General features: G+C 60.9%; 1 protein-coding gene across 1 annotated transcript; it reads right to left on the bottom strand.

The window, feature by feature from the left end:
* Positions 1 to 2,750: 2,750 nt before the first annotated feature.
* On the bottom strand, positions 2,751 to 18,170 carry ARHGAP30 (Rho GTPase activating protein 30; the record flags this gene model as incomplete). The annotated part of the gene is made up of 12 exons (XM_056510907.1): positions 17,942 to 18,170; positions 15,544 to 15,646; positions 12,940 to 13,084; positions 12,762 to 12,844; positions 12,318 to 12,425; positions 11,218 to 11,345; positions 9,723 to 9,858; positions 8,855 to 8,955; positions 8,700 to 8,765; positions 6,863 to 7,249; positions 5,318 to 5,700; positions 2,751 to 5,153 (listed from the first exon to the last, which is right to left on the bottom strand). Coding segments are annotated over exons 1-12 (4,152 nt in total), but the record flags the coding sequence as incomplete, so codon positions are not given.
* Positions 18,171 to 18,805: the final 635 nt, after the last annotated feature.

The raw sequence follows: 18,805 nt of genomic DNA, 5'->3' as shown, positions 1-18,805 counted from the left end.
CCTTGCGTCTCTGGGAACACGGATCTCAACAGCCACGTGTTCTCCCTGTGTCCCCATGTCTCCATGTCCCGGTGTCCCCATGTCCCCATGTCCCCAATGTTTCTATGTCCTCAATGTCCCCATGTCCTCATGTCTCCATGTCCCGGTGTCTCCATGTCCCTGTGTCACCATGTTCCAGTGCCCCCATGTCCCCAATGTTTCTATGTCCCCATGTCCCTGTGTCCCCATGTCCCTGTATCTTTGTGTGCCAAGGTCCCCATGTCCCCATATCTCCCTGTCCCAATGTCCCCAAATGCCCTCATGTCCCCATGTCCTCAATGTCCCCATGTCCTCCATCCCCACATCCCAATGTCCCAATATCTCCCTGTCCCGATGTCCCCAAGTCCCATTGTCCCATTGTCCCCAATGTCCCCCTTCCCAATGTCCCCAAATCCCATTGTCTCCAATGTCCCCAATGTCCCCAATGTCCCCATTGTCTCATTGTCCCATTGTCCCCTCAATGTCCCCAATGTCCCCAATGTCCCCAATGTCCCCCTTCCCAATGTCCCCAAATCCCATTGTCCCATTGTCCTCAATGTCCCCAAATCCCATTGTCCCATTGTCCCCAATGTTCCCAAGTCCAATTGTCCCCATTGTCCCCATTGTCTCATTGTCCCATTGTCCCCAATGGTCCCCATTGTCCCCAATGTCCCCAATGTCCCCAATGTCCCCATTGTCCCCATTGTCCCCAATGTCCCCAATGTCCCCATTGTCCCCAATGTCCCCAATGTCCTGTCTCCTTTCCCAATGTCTTCAAATGTCCCCAAATATATCAACATTTCCATTAAAAAAAATTTTTTTTGATGTTTGATCTTTGTCTCTTTCCAGCTCCGAGCGACATCCGGGAAAAATCCAATTCTTGGCCTCATTAATTGTGATTTGTTAATTATGGTAAGTTATCCCATTATATGTAATAATTTAAAACACTATTTATATTATTTATATGAAATCTAGAACAATGTATGTTTATACTATAATTTATTTTGTAGTTGTTATGCATGGTATTCAAATTGTGCATTTGCACACATTTGCATATTTATAAAAAATCCCTTAATTGAAAAAAATAAAAATTTGTGCGGTTTTGGGTTGGATTGGGCAACCTAACTCTGAAATAAAAAAAGTTGTGAAAAGTATAGAATGTGATTGGCACATAACAAATATTTGTATTATTACAAATAATACAAATTGTTATTGTGGGTGATAGGGATATTATTTAAACACTGTTGTATTTTTTTATTATTACAGACATTGTTTGTATTATTTATATTTATATTTTGCACACTGTATTTGTATTGTAATCTCCAATTATCCTAAAAAGTGCTCTATATTTTAATTTTAAAATATGTTGAATATGGAAATAACAGATAATGAAAAATTTTTATAGTTTTGGGGCAGGATCTGTAAGAACCAAAATGAGACATTAAAATGCAGAAAGTTTTGGAAGTTGGGGGCTCCATTTGTGGAAAAGCAGCTGTAACAAAAATAAATAACAAATAAATAAACAAATAGGTAGTAGAGTTAAAGTAGTACTTCCTTAAAATAAGGTAAATATTAATTAAATTAAATTTAAAAATAAATTAATTGAATTGAAAGAAATTAAGTTAAGTATAATGAAACAAAGTAAAATAATGTGAAACAGAATAAAATTGAAATAAATACATTTCAAAGTATAAAAATAAGAGAAAATAGAAGGAAATAAAGTACAGGAAAATAAAATAAAAACAAAATAAATTGAGATAAAATAAAATGAAAGAAGTGAAATTAAGACATGGAATAGAATAGAATGAAATGAAATCAAATGTAAAAATTGAAATAAAGTTGCTGGAAATTCAATAAAGCAAAACAAATTCAATAAATAAAATATAAAACAAAATAAAATAAACAAAAAAACTAAAATAAACTAAACTAAACTAAACTAAACTAAACTAAAATAAAATAAAATAAAATAAAATAAAAAAAAATTTAAAAGGTAAAGAAAAATTTTAAGCAATTTTTTTAACATAAAGTTTTAAAAGTAGAAAAAAAACAAAGTGGAATTTAAATAAAACAAAGTAAAATAAATATATAAATAAATCATTATAATTATATGCTAGAATATAACATTGTATAATATAGCATAATATAAATATCGAAATAAAATATATAAACAAACACCAACGACCAACCAGCATCTCTTGGGAGCTGCCACCTTATTATTTTTATTGCTGTTATTATTATATTATCATTTTATCAGCATTCATTTGCACTCTGCTCTGGGGGGGCCCTGCCCGTGCTCAGCCCGGGGGGGATTTGGGGGGGTCCCGGTGGGATTTAGGGGGGGTCCTGGTGAGATTTGGGGGGGTCCCAGTGGGATTTGGGGGGGTGCCGGTGGGATTTATGGGGGGTTCCAGTGAGATTTGGGGGGATCCCAGTGAGATTTGGGGGGGTCCCGGTGGGATTTGGGGGGGTCCCAGTGAGATTTGGGGGGGTCCCGGTGGGATTTATGGGGGGTTCCAGTGAGATTTGGGGGGATCCCAGTGGGATTTAGGGGGGTCCCGGTGAGATTTTCGGGGGGTCCCAGTGGGATTTGGGGTGGTCCTAGTGAGATTTGGGGTGTCCCCGGTGAGATTTGGGGGGCTCCCAGTGAGATTTGGGGGGGTCCCAGCGGGATTTGGGGGGATCCTAGTGAGACTTGGGGGGATCCTAGTGAGATTTGGGGGGGTCCAGTGGGATTTGGGGGGGTCCCGGTGAGATTTGGGGGGGTCCCAGTGAGATTTGGGGGGATCCCAGTGGGATTTGGGGGGTCCCGGTGGGATTTGGGGGGTCCCGGTGAGATTTGGGGGGGTCCCGGTGGGATTTAGGGGGGTCCCAGTGAGATTTGGGGGTGTCCCAGTGGGATTTGGGGGGATCCCAGTGAGATTTGGGGGGGTCCCGGTGGGATTTGGGGGGGTCCCAGTGAGATTTGGGGGGATCCCAGTGAGATTTGGGGGGGTCCCGGTGGGATTTGGGGGGGTCCCAGTGAGATTTGGGGGGGTCCCGGTGGGATTTGGGGGGGTCCCGGTGGGATTTGGGGGGGATCCCAGTGAGATTTGGGGTGTCCCCGGTGAGATTTGGGGGGATCCCGGTGGGATTTGGGGTGGTCCTGGTGGGATTTGGGGGGGTCCCAGCGGGATTTGGGGGGATCCTAGTGAGACTTGGGGGGATCCTAGTGAGATTTGGGGGGGTCCCGGTGGGATTTGGGGGTGTCCCAGTGGGATTTGGGGGTGTCCTAGTGAGATTTGGGGGGGTCCCAGCGGGATTTGGGGGGTCCCGGGGGGTCCCTGCAGGGCACGGGCAAAGTGGGGTTTGGGGGGCACCACGGGCACGGCCCGGGCCAGCAGCACCCGCGCCCCCGAAATGGGGAGGGGGCGGCGCCAGCTGCGGGGGGGCTCGGCCAGGAGCGACCCCAAAGATCTGGGGGGGTCCCAGGATTTGGGGGGCTCGTCCAGGAGCGGCCCCAGAGATCTGGGGGGGTCCCAGGATTTGGGGGGCTCGGCCTGGAACAGCTCCAGGGGTCTGGGGGGGTCCCAGGATTTGGGGGGCTCGGCCTGGATCAGCTCCAGGGATTTGGGGCGCCCATCCCAGATTAATTTTGGGGTTCCAGCGTTGTCCCAGGTTTTGGGGGGCTCAGTCAGGACCAGCCCCAGGGATTTGGGGCGCCCGTCCCGGGTCAGATTTGGGGGTCCCGGGAGGTCCTGGGATTTGGGGGGTTCGTCCTGGGTCAGCTCCAGGGGTCTGGGGGGGTCCCAGGATTTGGGGGGCTCAGTCAGGATCAGCCCCAGGGATTTGGGGCGCCCATCCCAAATCGGCTTTGAGGATCCAGGGGGGTCCCGGGATTGGGGGGCGTCATCCTGGATCAGCCCCAGAAGTTTGGGGGGCTCCAGGGATTTTGGGGTCTCATCCTGGATCAGCTCCAGGGGTCCAGGGAGCTGCAGGGATTTGGGGGGCTCAGCGTGGAAGAGCTCCGGGATTTTGGGGGGCTCATCCCGGATCGGCTCCAGGTTTTTGGGGGGCTCATCCTGGATCAGCTTTGGGGGTCTCGGGGACTCATCTTGGATCAGCTCCAGCGATCTGGGGGTCTCCAGGTTTTGGGGAGGCTCGTCCTGGGTCAGCTCCGGGATTTTGGGGGGAGGGCTCGGGGTGATCCCGGGGGTTCCCTCTGGGAGCCCCCCAGGAACAGACCCAGGGACGGGGGGCTGGGGGGGCTCCCGGGGGGGCTCTGCCGGGGGCGCGGCTGGAGGAGCCCCCCCTAAATCCCGGGGATCCCCCTCCCCCGGGATGAGGGGCCGGGATGCGGCTCCGCCCGCTCCCCCATTGCCAGCGGGACCCCCCACCCCAGTCCTGGGGCTGGGATCTCCCTCCGCAGCCCCCTCCCCTCCTCCCCCTTCCCCAGGGGGGGCCCGGGGGGGGTCCCCCACTCCCGGACCGTCCTTTTCCAGGGGTGTTTGGGCCAGAACCTCTGGGATCTCTGGGATTTCGGGGGTCTCTGGAATCTCTGGGATTTCCGGGACTTTTGGCGTCTTTGGGGTCTCTGAGACCTCTGGAATCTCCAGGGCTTTGGGGATCTCTGGGGTCTCGGGGATCCCTGGAATCTCTGGAATCTCCAGGGCTTTGGGAATCTTTGGGGTCTCGGGGATCCCTGGAATCTCTGGAATCTCCAGGGCTTTGGGAATCTTTGGGGTCTCGGGGATCCCTGGAATCTCTGGGACCTCCAGGGCTTTGGGGATCTTTGGGGTCTCGGGGATCCCTGTAATCTCTGGGACCTCCAGGGCTTTGGGGATCTTTGGGGTCTCGGGGATCCCTGGAATCTCTGGGATCTCCAGGGCTTTGGGGATCTTTGGGGTCTCGGGGATCCCTGTTGTGTCCGGGATCTCTGGGATCTCCTGTCTCTCCAGGGCTGTCCCCTCGCCCAGGGGTCCCTCGGGGGTCTCTGGCCCAGCCCCCAGCGGGCTGAGCTCGTCGTGGGCGCTCAGGAAGATTTCGTCGGGGTCGGAGTCGGGCTCGGAGGCGCCGGGGGCCAGGAAGAACATGTCGCGCTCCGTGCACTCCTCGATGGACAGGTAACTGTCCGGCTGCTCCGGCCAGCGCTCGGCGGGCTGCGGGTGGGGGGACGGCGCTGGGACCCCGTGGGTGGGTGTCACCGTGTGCCCCCATCCCATAAATCCCATAAATCCCATAAACCCCATCCCCAAATCCCACCCCGCGCCTCCTCCCGCCTCCTCCCCGTCCCCAAATCCCGGGAGTGCCGCCGGGTGCTCACGTTCATGAACCCGCTCTCCAGCCCCTCCTCCATGGCCGGGAGCCCTTCCTCGATCGCGGGGGTCCCTTCCTCGATCGCGGGGGTCCCATCCTCGATCCCGGGGGTCCCTTCCTCGATCGCGGGGGTCCCATCCTCGATCCCGGGGGTCCCATCCTCGATCCCGGGGGTCCCATCTTCCATTCCGGGGGTCTCATCCGTGATCCCGGGGATCCCATCCCCGATCCCGGGGATCCCATCCCCGATCCCGGGGGTCCCGTTCCCGATCCCGGGGCTCCGCGCCGCCCCGTCCGTGTCGCCGCCGCCCTCCAGCCACGTCTCATGGCAGTCCAGGAAGGCGAAGGAGTCGCGGAGCTCCAGGGAGAGCCGGGTCTGCTCCGCATCCCCTGCCGGGAAAACCGGGAGCGGTCGGTACCGGGATCCAGCTCGGTCCCAGGGTCTCCCCGATCCCGGGGTTCCCCCGGTCCCGGTGTCTCCGCTATCCCCGTGTTCCCCCAATCCTGGTGTCCCCCTGATCCCAGTGTCCCTCCTATCCCACTGTCCCCCGATCCCAGTGTCCCCTCATTCCCAGTGTCCCCCCAATCCCGTAATCCTCCTGATCCCAGCATCCCTCTGATCCCGGTGTCCCCCTATCCCGCTGTTCCCCCTAATCCCGGCATTTCCCCGATCCCGGTGTCCCCCAGTCCCGTTTTCGCTCTTATCCCGGGGGCCCCTAACCCCAGTGTTCCCCCCATCTCGCTGTCCCTCCAATCCCGCTGTCCCCGATCCCGGTGTCCCCCCCAGTCCCGGTGTCCCCAATCCCGCTGTCCCCCCAATCCCGCTGTCCCCCCGATCCCGGTGTCCCCAATCCCGGTGTCCCCCCGATCCCGGTGTCCCCAGTCCCGGTGTTCCCCCAATCCCGCTGTCCCCCCGATCCCGGTGTCCCCGATCCCGGTGTCCCCCCCAGTCCCGGTGTCCCCAATCCCGCTGTCCCCCCAATCCCGCTGTCCCCCCGATCCCGGTGTCCCCAATCCCGGTGTCCCCCCGATCCCGGTGTCCCCAATCCCGGTGTCCCCCCAATCCCGCTGTCCCCCCGATCCCGGTGTCCCCAATCCCGGTGTCCCCCCAATCCCGCTGTCCCCCCAATCCCGGTGTCCCTCCAATCCTGCTGTCCCCCCGATCCCGGTGTCCCCAATCCCGGTGTCCCCCCCAGTCCGGCTCTCCCCCTGTCCCCCTGTCTCCGCTGTCCCCCAATCCCCCTGTCCCCGCTGTCCCCCTGTCCCACTGTCCCCCTGTCCCCCCAATCCTCCTGTCCCCCTGTCCCCCCTGTCCCCCAATCCCCCAATCCCGGTGTCCCAAATCCCGCTGTCCCCCTGTCCCGCTGTCCCCCAATCCCGCTGTCCCCCCGTCCCCCTATCCCTCTGTCCCGCTGTCCCCCCGTCCCCCTATCCCCCTGTCCCGCTGTCCCCCTGTCCCAGCTGTCCCCCTGTCCCAGCTGTCCCCATGTCCCCCTGTCCCCCTGTCCCCCTGTCCCCCGTCCCTCTCGGGGGTCCCCCCGCGGGCTCTCACCGGAGCGGGGCCGGGGGTCCCGGGCGGGATCGGGGGCGCTGCCGGGGGTCGCGTCCCGCTGGAGCGCGGGGCAGGGCAGCCCGCGGGTGAGGCGGGACAGGTTGGAGGTGATGTGGAACGGGACGGTGACCGAGAAGGGGCCCGAGATGTGCAGCCCCGCGCACTTCTCGGCACGAGAGCGGCCGCAGCCCCCCGGCCCCTCCCGGGGGGCTTTGGGGCTGGTGGGCTCCGAGTGCGTGCTGCTCTCGGCCGCTTCCAGAGCCTCCTCCAGGCTCTCGTCCAGCTCCGGGGGCGATTCGGGGGGCGCGGGGGCGGCGTCCGAGCTGTGCTGGCGCTGCGGCCGCAGCTTCACCGACAGCTTGGGCAGCAGCCGGGCGGGGTCCGGACCTGCGGGGGGGCGCGTCCCGAGCGGATCGGGGTATTGGGGGACCCCGGGGGGCGGGGGGATCCCCGGGGTGTGGGGGGATCCCGGGATATGGGGGGATCCCCGGGGTACTGGGGGATGTGGGGGTCCAGGGGAAGGGTCAGGGTCAGGGTCAGGAGGGGATCCCAGAACCACGAGGGCAAGGTCAGGGTCTCTGTGGGATCCCAGAGTCCCATCCCATTGATCCCATTGATCCCATTGATCCCATTGATCCCATTGATTCCATTGATCCCATTGATCCCATCCCATCCCATCCATCTCCACTTCCTCCATTCCTGCCCGGGCCCAAAGATTCCTCCTTGGGGTCAGGGACAATCCCAGGGGTCAGTGTGACAATCCCAGGTGTCAGTGTGACAATCCCACAGGTCAGTGTGACAATCCCAGTGGTCATGTGACAATCCCAGAGGTCAGTGTGACAATCCCAGGGGTCAGGTGACAATCCCAGGGGTCAGTGTGACAATCCCAGGTGTCAGTGTGACAATCCCACGGTCAGGTGACAATCCCAGGGTCAGTGTGACAATCCCAGAGTCAGTGTGACAATCCCAGGGGTCAGGTGACAATCCCAGGGTCAGTGTGACAATCCCAGAGTCAGTGTGACAATCCCAGGGGTCAGGTGACAATCCCACAGGTCAGTGTGACAATCCCTGTGGTCAGTGTGACAATCCCAGGGTCACAGTGGACAATCCCAGAGGTCAGTGTGACAATCCCTTGGTCAGTGTGACAATCCCAGAGTCAGTGTGACAATCCCAGAGTCAGTGTGACAATCCCAGGGGTCAGGTGACAATCCCAGAGGTCAGTGTGACAATCCCTGTGGTCAGTGTGACAATCCCAGGGGTCAGGTGACAATCCCAGGGTCAGTGTGACAATCCCAGTGGTCAGTGTGACAATCCCACAGGTCAGTGTGACAATCCCTGTGGTCAGTGTGACAATCCCAGGGGTCAGGTGACAATCCCAGGGTCAGGTGACAATCCCAGTGGTCAGGTGACAATCCCAGGGTCAGTGTGACAATCCCAGTGGTCAGTGTGACAATCCCAGTGGTCAGTGTGACAATCCCAGGGGTCAGTGTGACAATCTCAGGGTCAATGTGACAATCCCTGTAGTCAGTGTGACAATCCCAGAGGTCAGTGTGACAATCCCAGGTGTCAGTGTGACAATCTCAGAGGTCAGTGTGACAATCCCAGGGGTCAGTGTGACAATCCCACAGGTCAGTGTGACAATCCCAGGGTCAGTGTGACAATCCCAGGGGTCAGGTGACAATCCCAGGGGTCATGTGACAATCCCAGGGGTCAGGTGACAATCCCACAGGTCAGTGTGACAATCCCATGGTCAGGTGACAATCCCAGGGTCAGGTGACAATCCCAGTGGGTCAGGGTGACAATCCCAGGGTCACAGGGTCCCCCTTACCGGGGTGGCCGGAGGGGCCGGAGCTCAGCGAGTCCATGCTCTTGGCCGGACGCAGAGTGACCTTCCCGCACTTGTCTGGGAGTGGGGAGGGACAGGGGCATTGGGGGGCATTCAGGGACACCCCCTGCCCCCCAAAATCCATGGGACCCCCCCCAAATTCCCACCTTTCTCCTCCACCTTCCCCGACTTCCGCTTGGCCTCGTGCCCGGAGCGGCCCAGGTTGAAGATGGATCTCCACTTCTTGGCCTTGAGGGAGCCCTTGCTCCTGTGGGGACACCTGGCATGCACCTGGGGGCACCTGGGAACACCTGGGGGCACCTGGGCACACCTGGGATACAACTGGGTACACCTGGGCACACCTGGGGGCACCTGGGATATACCTGGTCACGTCTGGGGGCACCTGGGATACACCTGGGGGCACCTGGGTATACCTGGGCACATCTGGGGGCATCTGGGATACACCTGGGGGCACCCGGGGTACACCTGAGATACACCTGGAAGCACCTGGGATACACCTGGGTACACCTCGGCACATCTGGGGGCATCAGGGGGCATCTGGGATACACCTGGGCACACCTGGGGGCACCTGGGGTACACCTGAGATACACCTGGAGGACATCTGGGGATACCTGGGATACACCTGGAGACATCTGGATACACCCGGGGGCACCTGGGATACACCTGAGGGTACCTGAGCATACCTGGAGACACCTGGACAGATCTGGGATACACCTGGGGACACCTGGGATACACCTGGGCACACCTGAGGGACATCTCAGCACAGCTGGAGGGACACCTGGGGGCACCTGGGCACACCTGGGGGACACCCTAGCACACCTGGGCACACCTGGGGGCACCTGGGCACACCTGGGGGACACCCTAGCACACCTGGGGGCACCTGGGGGACACCCTAGCACACCTGGGGGCACCTGGACCACAGTGAGTTGGGAGCAGGCGGATCTGGGGGTCCCTGGGCGTGCCCTGATGGGGCGGGGGTGTCACCTGTCCCCGCGGCAGGTGGCCCGGCCGTACCTGTGCTCGCCCAGCTCGATGATGGTGTGGTAGGGCCGGATCTGGGGGGGCCCGTCCCCCTGGCTGAGCGCCGCCGGCACGTGCAGGGGCGGGGCAGCCCCGGGCAGCGGCGGGGAGCGGCGGGGGGCGGCGGCACCTGGCACCCCGAAACGGGACAGCGTCACCTCGGTGTCCCCAGGGCACCCCGAAACGGGACAGGGTCACCTCGGTGGGACAGCGTCACCTCGGTGTCCCCAGAGCACCCCAAAACGGGACAGGGTCACCTCACTGTGACAGGGTCACCTCGGTGTCCCCAGAGCGCCCCAAAATGGGACAGGGTCACCTCGGTGTCCCCAGAGCACCCCGAAACGGGACAGCGTCACCTCGGTGTGACACTGTCACTTCAGGGTCCCCAGGGCACCCCGAAACGGGACAGCGTCACCTCGGTGTGACAGCGTCACCTCGGTGTCCCCACGGCACCCCAAAACGGGACAGGGTCACCTCGGTGTCCCCAGAGCGCCCCAAAATGGGACAGGGTCACCTCACTGTGACAGGGTCACCTCAGTGTCCCCAGAGCACCCCAAAACGGGACAGGGTCACCTCGGTGTGACAGTGTCACCTCAGGGTCCCCAGGGCACCCCGAAACGGGACAGCGTCACCTCGGTGGGACAGCGTCACCTCGGTGTCCCCAGAGCGCCCCGAAACGGGACGGCATCACCTCGGTGGGACAGGGTCACCTCGGTGTCCCCAGGGCACCCCAAAACGGGACAGGGTCACCTCGGTGGGACAGCATCACCTCGGTGTCCCCAGAGCGCCCCAAAACGGGACAGGGTCACCTCGGTGTGACAGCATCACCTCGGTGTCCCCAGAGCGCCCCGAAACGGGACACGGTCACCTCAGTGTGACACTGTCACTTCAGGGTCCCCAGGGCACCCCGAAACGGGACAGCGTCACCTCGGTGTGACAGCGTCACCTCGGTGTCCCCAGAGCGCCCCAAAATGGGACAGGGTCACCTCACTGTGACAGGGTCACCTCAGTGTCCCCAGAGCACCCCAAAACGGGACAGGGTCACCTCGGTGGGAGAGTTTCACCTCAAGGTCCCCAACCTGGGATCAGGGAGTGACAGGGCCAGTCCCCACCTGGCACCCCAAAAAGCGGTGTCCGTTTCCCCCCAGGATCAGGGAATGTCGGGGTGCATTCCGCGCCCGCAGCCCCCCAGCCCCGCTGTCCCCGTGTCCCCGCTGTCGCCGTGTCCCCATGTCCCCGTGTCCCCGTGTCCCCGTGTCCCCCTGTCCCTGTGTCCCCCTGTCCCGTGTCCCCGTGTCCCCATGTCCCCCTGTCCCTGTGTCCCCCTGTCCCTGTGTCCCCCTGTCCCCGTGTCCCCATGTCCCCATGTCCCCCTGTGTCCCCATGTCCCCGTGTCCCCGTGTCCCGCTGTCCCCGTGTCCCCATGTTCCCCTGTCCCCGTATCCCCGTGTCCCGCTGTCCCCGTGTCCCTCTGTCCCCGTGTCCCCACCCGGGAGCGGCGCGTCCCCGAAGAGCTGCTCGACGTGCGTGAGGATGAACTCCACCACGATGGACTGCACCCGCACCTCCATGAACGCCGCCGTGCCATTGAACCCCGCCGCCTCGATGTCCCGGGAGCTGGGGACAGCGGGGACACGGGGACAGCGGGGTCACCTCGGGGACAGGGACAGCAGGGTCACCTCGGCGACAGCGGGGTCACCTTGGTGGGGGGGGAACAGCGGGGGACAAGGGATGGTGGGGACAGGAGAATGGGATCAAGGATGGGGACAGGGGAATGGGATCAGAGGGATGATGGGGACAGGAGGGTGACAGTGACAGTGACAGTGAGATGGCAGGGACAGGAGACGGCAGGGACACAGGAATGGATCTGGGGGATGCTGGGGACCGTGGGGTGACAGGGACAGGACTGATGGGAACAGTGGGATGGTGGGGACAGGGATGGCAGGGACGGGGAGCTGTGGGGTCAGGGGGATGCTGGGGACAGGGGGGTGACAGTGGGGTGGCAGGGACAGGGAATGATGGTGGTGGGGACAGCAGGGACAGGGCTGAGTGTGCCAGGGCTGAGTGTGACAGGGCTGAGTGTGACAGGGCTGAGTGTGGCAGGGCTGAGTGTGCCAGGGATGAGGGTGACAGGGATGAGGGTGACAGGGCTGACTGACAGGACTGAGTGTGGCAGGGCTGAGTGTGACAGGGCTGATGGTGACAGGGCTGAGTGTGCCAGGGCTGAGTGTGACAGGGCTGAGTGTGACAGGACTGAGTGTGACAGGGCTGAGTGTGCCAGGGCTGAGTGTGACAGGGCTGAGTGTGACAGGGCTGAGTGTGACAGGACTGAGTGTGGCAGGGCTGAGTGTGACAGGGCTGAGTGTGCCAGGGCTGAGTGTGACAGGGATGAGGGTGACAGGACTGAGTGTGACAGGGCTGAGTGTGACAGGGCTGAGTGTGCCAGGGCTGAGTGTGACAGGGATGAGGGTGACAGGACTGAGTGTGGCAGGGCTGAGGGTGCCAGGGCTGAGTGTGCCAGGGCTGGCAGTGCCGGTGCCGGCGGTGCCACCCGGCGGGGACAGGTGACAGGTGCCAGTGCCAGCTCACCGCAGCAGGTTGGGCGCCCAGACGATGGCCAGGTTCCGCGCGTGCATGTTGGTGCGGCCGCTGTGCGCCGCCATGCGCAGCAGGTGCCGCATCAGGAACTCCAGGGTCCTGCGACACGGCGACACCTCAGCCACCACCCCTGCCCGGGGAACACCTGAGCCACCGCCCGGGGGACACCTCAGCCACCACCCCTGCCCGGGGGACACCTGAGCCACCGCCCGGGGGACACCTCAGCCACCACCCCTGCCCGGGGGACACCTGAGCCACCGCCCGGGGGACACCTCAGCCACCACCCCTGCCCGGGGGACACCTGAGCCCCCGCCCGGGGGACACCTCAGCCACCGCCCGGGGGACACCTCAGCCACCGCCCCCCGCCCGGGGGACACCTGAGCCACCGCCCCAGCCCGGGGGACCCCGCGCGGGCGCGTCCCCACCCCTCCTCACCTGTAGTGAGGCTCCGGCAGCTCCTTGAGCACCTCCTTGATCTTCACCAGCCGCGCCTCCTCCATCTGGGTGGCCACGGCGTCCTGCGGGGACAGCGCGGGGACAGCGCGGGGACAGCGCGGTGACGCGGCCGCCCGGGGAGGCTCCGGGGACGTTTGGGGACCGCGTGGGGACTCACGGCGAACTTGTCGTAGAGCTGGTAGGTGAGCAGGGGGTTGGGCAGCTCGCGGCAGTAAGCCTTGCACAGAGAGCTGACACAGTGAACGTCCTGCAGGTAAACGTCCCGCGACAGGTCCGGGCTGCGCTGCGCCTCGAACTCCTGCCTGGGGGCGGGATTTGGGATTTGGGATCGGGGATTTGGGATATGGGATTGTGCCTCGAACTCCTGCCTGGGGGCGGGATTTGGGATTTGGGATGGGGGATTTGGGATCGGGGTCCGGGCTGCGCTGAACTCCTGCCTGGGGGCGGGATTTGGGATCGGGATTTGGGATCGGGGATTTGGGATCGGGGTCCGGGCTGCGCTGAACTCCTGCCTGGGGGCGGGATTTGGGATCGGGGATTTGGGATCGGGGTCTGGGCTGCGCTGCGCCTCGAACTCGTGCCTGGGGGCAGGATTTGGGATCGAGAATTTGAGATCGGGGATTTGGGATTGGGAATATGGGATTTGGATCCGGGCTGCGCTGCGCCTCGAACTCCTGCCTGGGGGCGGGATTTGGGATTTGGGATCGGGGATTTGGGATATTGGTTCTAGGATAGGGGTCCGGGCTGAGCTGTGCCTCGAACTCCTGCCTGGGGGCGGGATCGGGATTTGGGATCGGGATCCGGGATGAGCTGTGACTCGAACTCGTGCCTGGGGGCGGGATTTGGGATTTGGGATCGGGGATTTGGGACTGGGGTCCGGGCTGCGCTGAACTCCTGCCTGGGGGCGGGATTTGGGATCGGGGATTTGGGATTTGGGATTTGGGATTTGGGATCGGGGTCCGGGCTGAGCTGTGACTCGAACTCGTGCCTGGGGGCGGGATTTGGGATTTGGGATCGGGGATTTGGGATTGGGGTCCGGGCTGCGCTGAACTCCTGCCTGGGGGCGGGATTTGGGATCGGGAATTGGGATGGGGAATGTGGAATTGGGATCCGGGCTGCGCTGAACTCCTGCCTGGGGGCGGGATTGGGATTTGGGATCAGGAATTGGGATATGGGATTGGGGTCCGGGCTGAGCTGTGCCTCGAACTCCTGCCTGGGATTGGGGATTGGGGATTGGAAAATGGGATTGGGAATATGGGATTGGCACAGAGGAATATGGAGACATGGGGATGGCAGGGCCCCTCCCTGGGAGGATGGGGCTGGGGATGAGATTAATGGGATTAATGGGAATAATGGGATTAATGGGATTAATGGGATTAATGGGAATAATGGGAATAATGGGATTAATGGGATTAATGAGAATAATGGGATTAATAGGATTAATGGGATGGCATCAACGGATGGGGTGCTGGGGTTGGGATGGTGGAGCAGGGATGGACGGGACACTGAGGTGACAAAAAGAGGAGGGGGAGAGGGGAGTGGTGGGGACAGGGATGGCAGGGACAGGGGGCTGTGCCAGGGAATGATGGGATAGGATGATCCTGAAGACAGGGGGACACTGGGGACACTGGGGGTGTCAGGGACATTGAGGGTGTTGGGGACATTGGGGGTGTTGGGGACATTGGGGGTGTTGGGGACATTGGGGACACGGGGGACAGCAGCAGTTCTGGGTTCCCACAGGGACAGGGGAGAAAAGCACTGAGGGAAAGAAGCAAAAGAGGGAAAAACTGCCCCAAAACTGGGGAGAGTGAAAAGAGAACGAGCAGGCAGGGAAAACCCCAAAACCAATAAAGAGGGAAAAAGGGAAGGAAAGGAGCGGGGGAAGAGGGGCCAGAGCAGGAGGGGGGAAGGGAAGGGACCGGAGGGAGGGGGATGGGGGCTGAGTCCGGCAGGGGGCGGGGGGAAGGGAGGCCTTAGGGGGGTCCTGTGGCCCGTCCCCCCATCCCTGCCACTCCGAGTCCGGTCCCATCCCTGCTTCCGCCTTTATCCCATCCCTGTCCCCTCCCTCCCTCTCAGTCCCGGCATCCTCCAGTGTCCACCCCATCCCATTGATCCCACCCCATTGATCCCATCCCACCCCATCCCATTGATCCCACCCCATTGATCCCATCCCACCCCATCCCATTGATCCCACCCCATTGATCCCATCCCATCCCACCCCATCCCATTGATCCCATCCCATTGATCCCACCCCATCCCATCCCATCCCATCCCATCCCATCCCATCCCATCCCATCCCATCCCATCCCATCCCATCCCATCCCATCCCATCCCATCCCATCCCATCCCATCCCCATCCTCACTCCATCCCCATCCTGGTCCCGATTCCCAGCCCCGTTCTTATCCCGATCCCCGACCCCTCCTCCGTCCCTGTCCTGAACCCGCTCCCATCCCGCCCCGATCCCATCCCACTCCCAATCCCTGCCCCATGCCAATCCCGCCCCAATCCCAGCCCTGTCCCCATCGCTCCCCATCCTGATCCCGATCCTGATCCCAATCCCATTCCCTTTCCCATTCCCACCCCAATCCCTGCCCTATCCTGTCCCCATCCCCGTCCCCATCTCCATCTTCATTCCTTCCCGTTCCCATCCCCGTTGCCGTCCCCGTCCGTGTCCCCATTCCATTCCCCATCCCCTTCCCGTTCCTATCCCATCCCCATCCCCATCCCCGTTCCCGTCCCGTCCCGTCCCGTCCCGCTGACCGCAGCCGCTGGATGTTGGAGGACACCCCGGACAGGCGGTAGATGCCATCGACCACCCCGTGCTGCTCCACGAACTCGGTGCAGCTGCGGAGCACCTGCGGCACTGCGGGACGGCACGGACGCGATCCCACCGGCCCGGGGGAGGCGGGATCGCCGGGGACAGAGGGGTCCCAGATCCCACCGGGCCCAGGGAGCCCGGATCCACCAGGGTGCCACTGATCCCAGATCCCACCGGGCCCAGGGAGCCCGGATCCACCAGGGTGCCACTGATCCCAGATCCACCAGGGTGCCACTGATCCCAGATCCCACCGGCCCCAGGGAGCCCGGATCCACCAGGGTGCTGCTGATCCCAGATCCACCAGGGTGCCACTGATCCCAGATCCCACCAGCTCCAGGGAGCACAGATCCACCAGGGTGCCGCTGATCCCAGATCCCACAGGGACAGAGGGATCCCAGATCCACCAGGGACAGAGGGATCCCAGATCCACCAGGATCCGAGGGATCCCGGATTCCATGGGGTCTCACTGATCCCAGATCCCGCGGGCTCTGCCTGGATCCCGCAGAGCCCAGCTGATCCCAGATCCCACAGAGTCCCACAGAGCCCAGATCCGACAGGGCCCAACTGATCCAGGATCCTACAGGATCTGACTGAAGCCAGATTCCAGAGCCCAGCTGATCATGGATCTAACACAGCCCGACTGAGCTCGGATCCCACTGCATCCAACTGATCCTGGACCCAGCAGAGCCCAACTGAGCCCAGACCTGACAGGGTCTGACTGATCCTGGATCCAAGAGCATCCAACTGAGCCCAGACCTGACAGGGTCTGACTGATCCCGGATCCACCAGATCCCAGCTGATCCTGGATCCACCAGTGCCCACTGGACCCAGCTCCAGACCCAGATCCTCCAAAACCCACCTGAGCCCAAACCCGAATCCCGGATCCAGCATCACCCAGCTGGGCCCAGCTCGAATCCCAGACCTGGAATTGCCCACCTGAGCCCTGCCCCAGTCCCACCACCTGGGGCATGGGGAGGACCTCGGCCAACACCCCCTGGGTGTCCCCACAGGGTCCCTGCACCGGTCCTGGGCCACCAACTCCAGGGATGGGGCCACCAATTCCACAAGGATGGAGCCGCAGTTGGGCCACCCACTCCCTGGGGACAAGGCCACGGGCTGGCCAGCAGTGAGGGCACTAATTCCCGAGGGATGAGGCCCCCAAATCCACAGGGATGGAGCCACCAAATCCACGGAGATGGAGCCACCAAATCCCAAAGGATGGAGCCACCAAATCCCAAAGGATGGAGCCACCAAATCCCAAAGGATGGAGCCACCAAATCCACGGAGATGGAGCCACCATATCCACAGGGATGGAGCCACCAAATCCACAGGGATGGAGCTACTAAATCCATGGAAATGGAGCCACCAAATCCACGGAGATGGAGCCACCAAATCCACAGGGATGGAGCCACCAAATCCATGGAGATGGAGCCACCAAATCCACAGGGAGGGAGCCACCAAATCCCAAAGGATCAAGCCGCCAAATCCACAGGGATGGAGCCACCAAATCCACGGAGATGGAGCCACCAAATCCCAAAGGATGGAGTCACCAAATCCCAAAGGATGGAGCAACCAAATCCATGGAGATGGAGCCACCAAATCCACGGAGATGGAGCCACCAAATCCACAGGGATGGAGCCACCAAATCCACAGGGATGGAGCTACTAAATCCATGGAAATGGAGCCACCAAATCCACGGAGATGGAGCCACCAAATCCACAGGGATGGAGCCACCAAATCCACGGAGATGGAGCCACCAAATCCCAAAGGATGGAGCCACCAAATCCACAGGGACAGAGCCACCAAATCCACACAGATGAGGCCACCAAATCCACGGAGATGAGGCCAGTAAATCCCAAAGGATGGAGCCACCGAATCCACAGGATTAGGGCACTAAATCCCAAGAAATGAGGACACCAGTTCCACCAGGATGAGGCCACCAAATCTCAGGGGATGGAGCCACCACCTCCAGAAGGACAGAGTCACCAAATCCTGAAGGATGGAGCCACCAACTCCACTGAGGCCACCAAATCCCGAGGAACGGGGCCACCAAATCAGCAGGGATGAGGCCCCCAAATCCCAAAGGATGGAGCCACCAACCCCAAGGAACAGCCCCCCAAACCCTCCAGGGCCAAAGCCCTGAGATTGGAGCCCCACCGAGCTCCAACCCCCCCAAATCCCGGCCGAGCCTCGGTGGCCGCGGCGCTTCCTGCAGCTCCGCTGACGCAACGTGTGGCGCAAGTCCCCCCTCGAGTCCCCTCTGGGGCCCCCTCCCCGCTCCCACCGCTGGCCCTGGTGGCCCTGGTGGCCCCCGGGGGGTGGCCCGGGGGTGGCACTCACCGTCCTGCCCCGAGCTCTGGAGATGCTCGCGGAGGTCGCAGCCGAAGAGCCGCTCCCGGGAGCCGCCCTTGCGCCTCGCCCGGTGCCGGGCCTTGAGCGCCCGGGACATGGGGACAGGGATGGGGACAGGGATGGGGACAGGGATGGGGACACGGCCGGGGACACGGGGACACGGCGGGGGGGTCCCGGCGCTGTCCCCGCGCGGGTGGCAGGAAGGCGGAGGCCGCGCTCGAGGCGCTTCCTGCTGCAAACCACAGAGAGCGCAGAGACGCCTGCGTGTGCAAGGGACACGCCCTGGGGACAGCAGTGTGACAGGGACAGCCTGGGGACAGGAGTGTGACAGGGACACGCCCTGGGGACAGCAGTGTGACAGGGACAGCCTGGGGACAGGAGTGTGACAGGGACAGCCTGGGGACATGTGAGTGTGCAAGGGACACGCCCTGGGGACAGCAGTGTGACAGGGACACGCCCTGGGGACAGCAGTGTGACAGGGACACAGCCTGGGGACACAGGAGTGTGACAGGGACACAGCCTGGGGACACAGGAGTGTGCAAGGGACACAGCCTGGGGACAGCAGTGTGACAGGGACAGCCTGGGGACATGTGAGTGTGCAAGGGACACGCCCTGGGGACAGGAGTGTGACAGGGACACGCCCACGGGAGGCGGGGCTGGGGACACACCTGCGTGTGACTGACACGCGCTCGTGCACACTCACACAGCGCTCGAGCCTCGCTCTGCACACACCTGTGCACACCTGAGGGACAGCTCACCTGTCCTTGCACACCTGTGTGTGTGTCACAGCTCACTGTCCTTACACACCTGTGTGTGTGTCATAGCTCACCTGTCCTCGCACACCTGTGTGTG

Source organism: Oenanthe melanoleuca, chromosome 25, assembly GCF_029582105.1.
Source record: "Oenanthe melanoleuca isolate GR-GAL-2019-014 chromosome 25, OMel1.0, whole genome shotgun sequence".
Classification (NCBI taxonomy): Eukaryota; Metazoa; Chordata; class Aves; order Passeriformes; family Muscicapidae; genus Oenanthe; species Oenanthe melanoleuca.
This window is presented reverse-complemented; position numbering and strand designations above follow the sequence as displayed.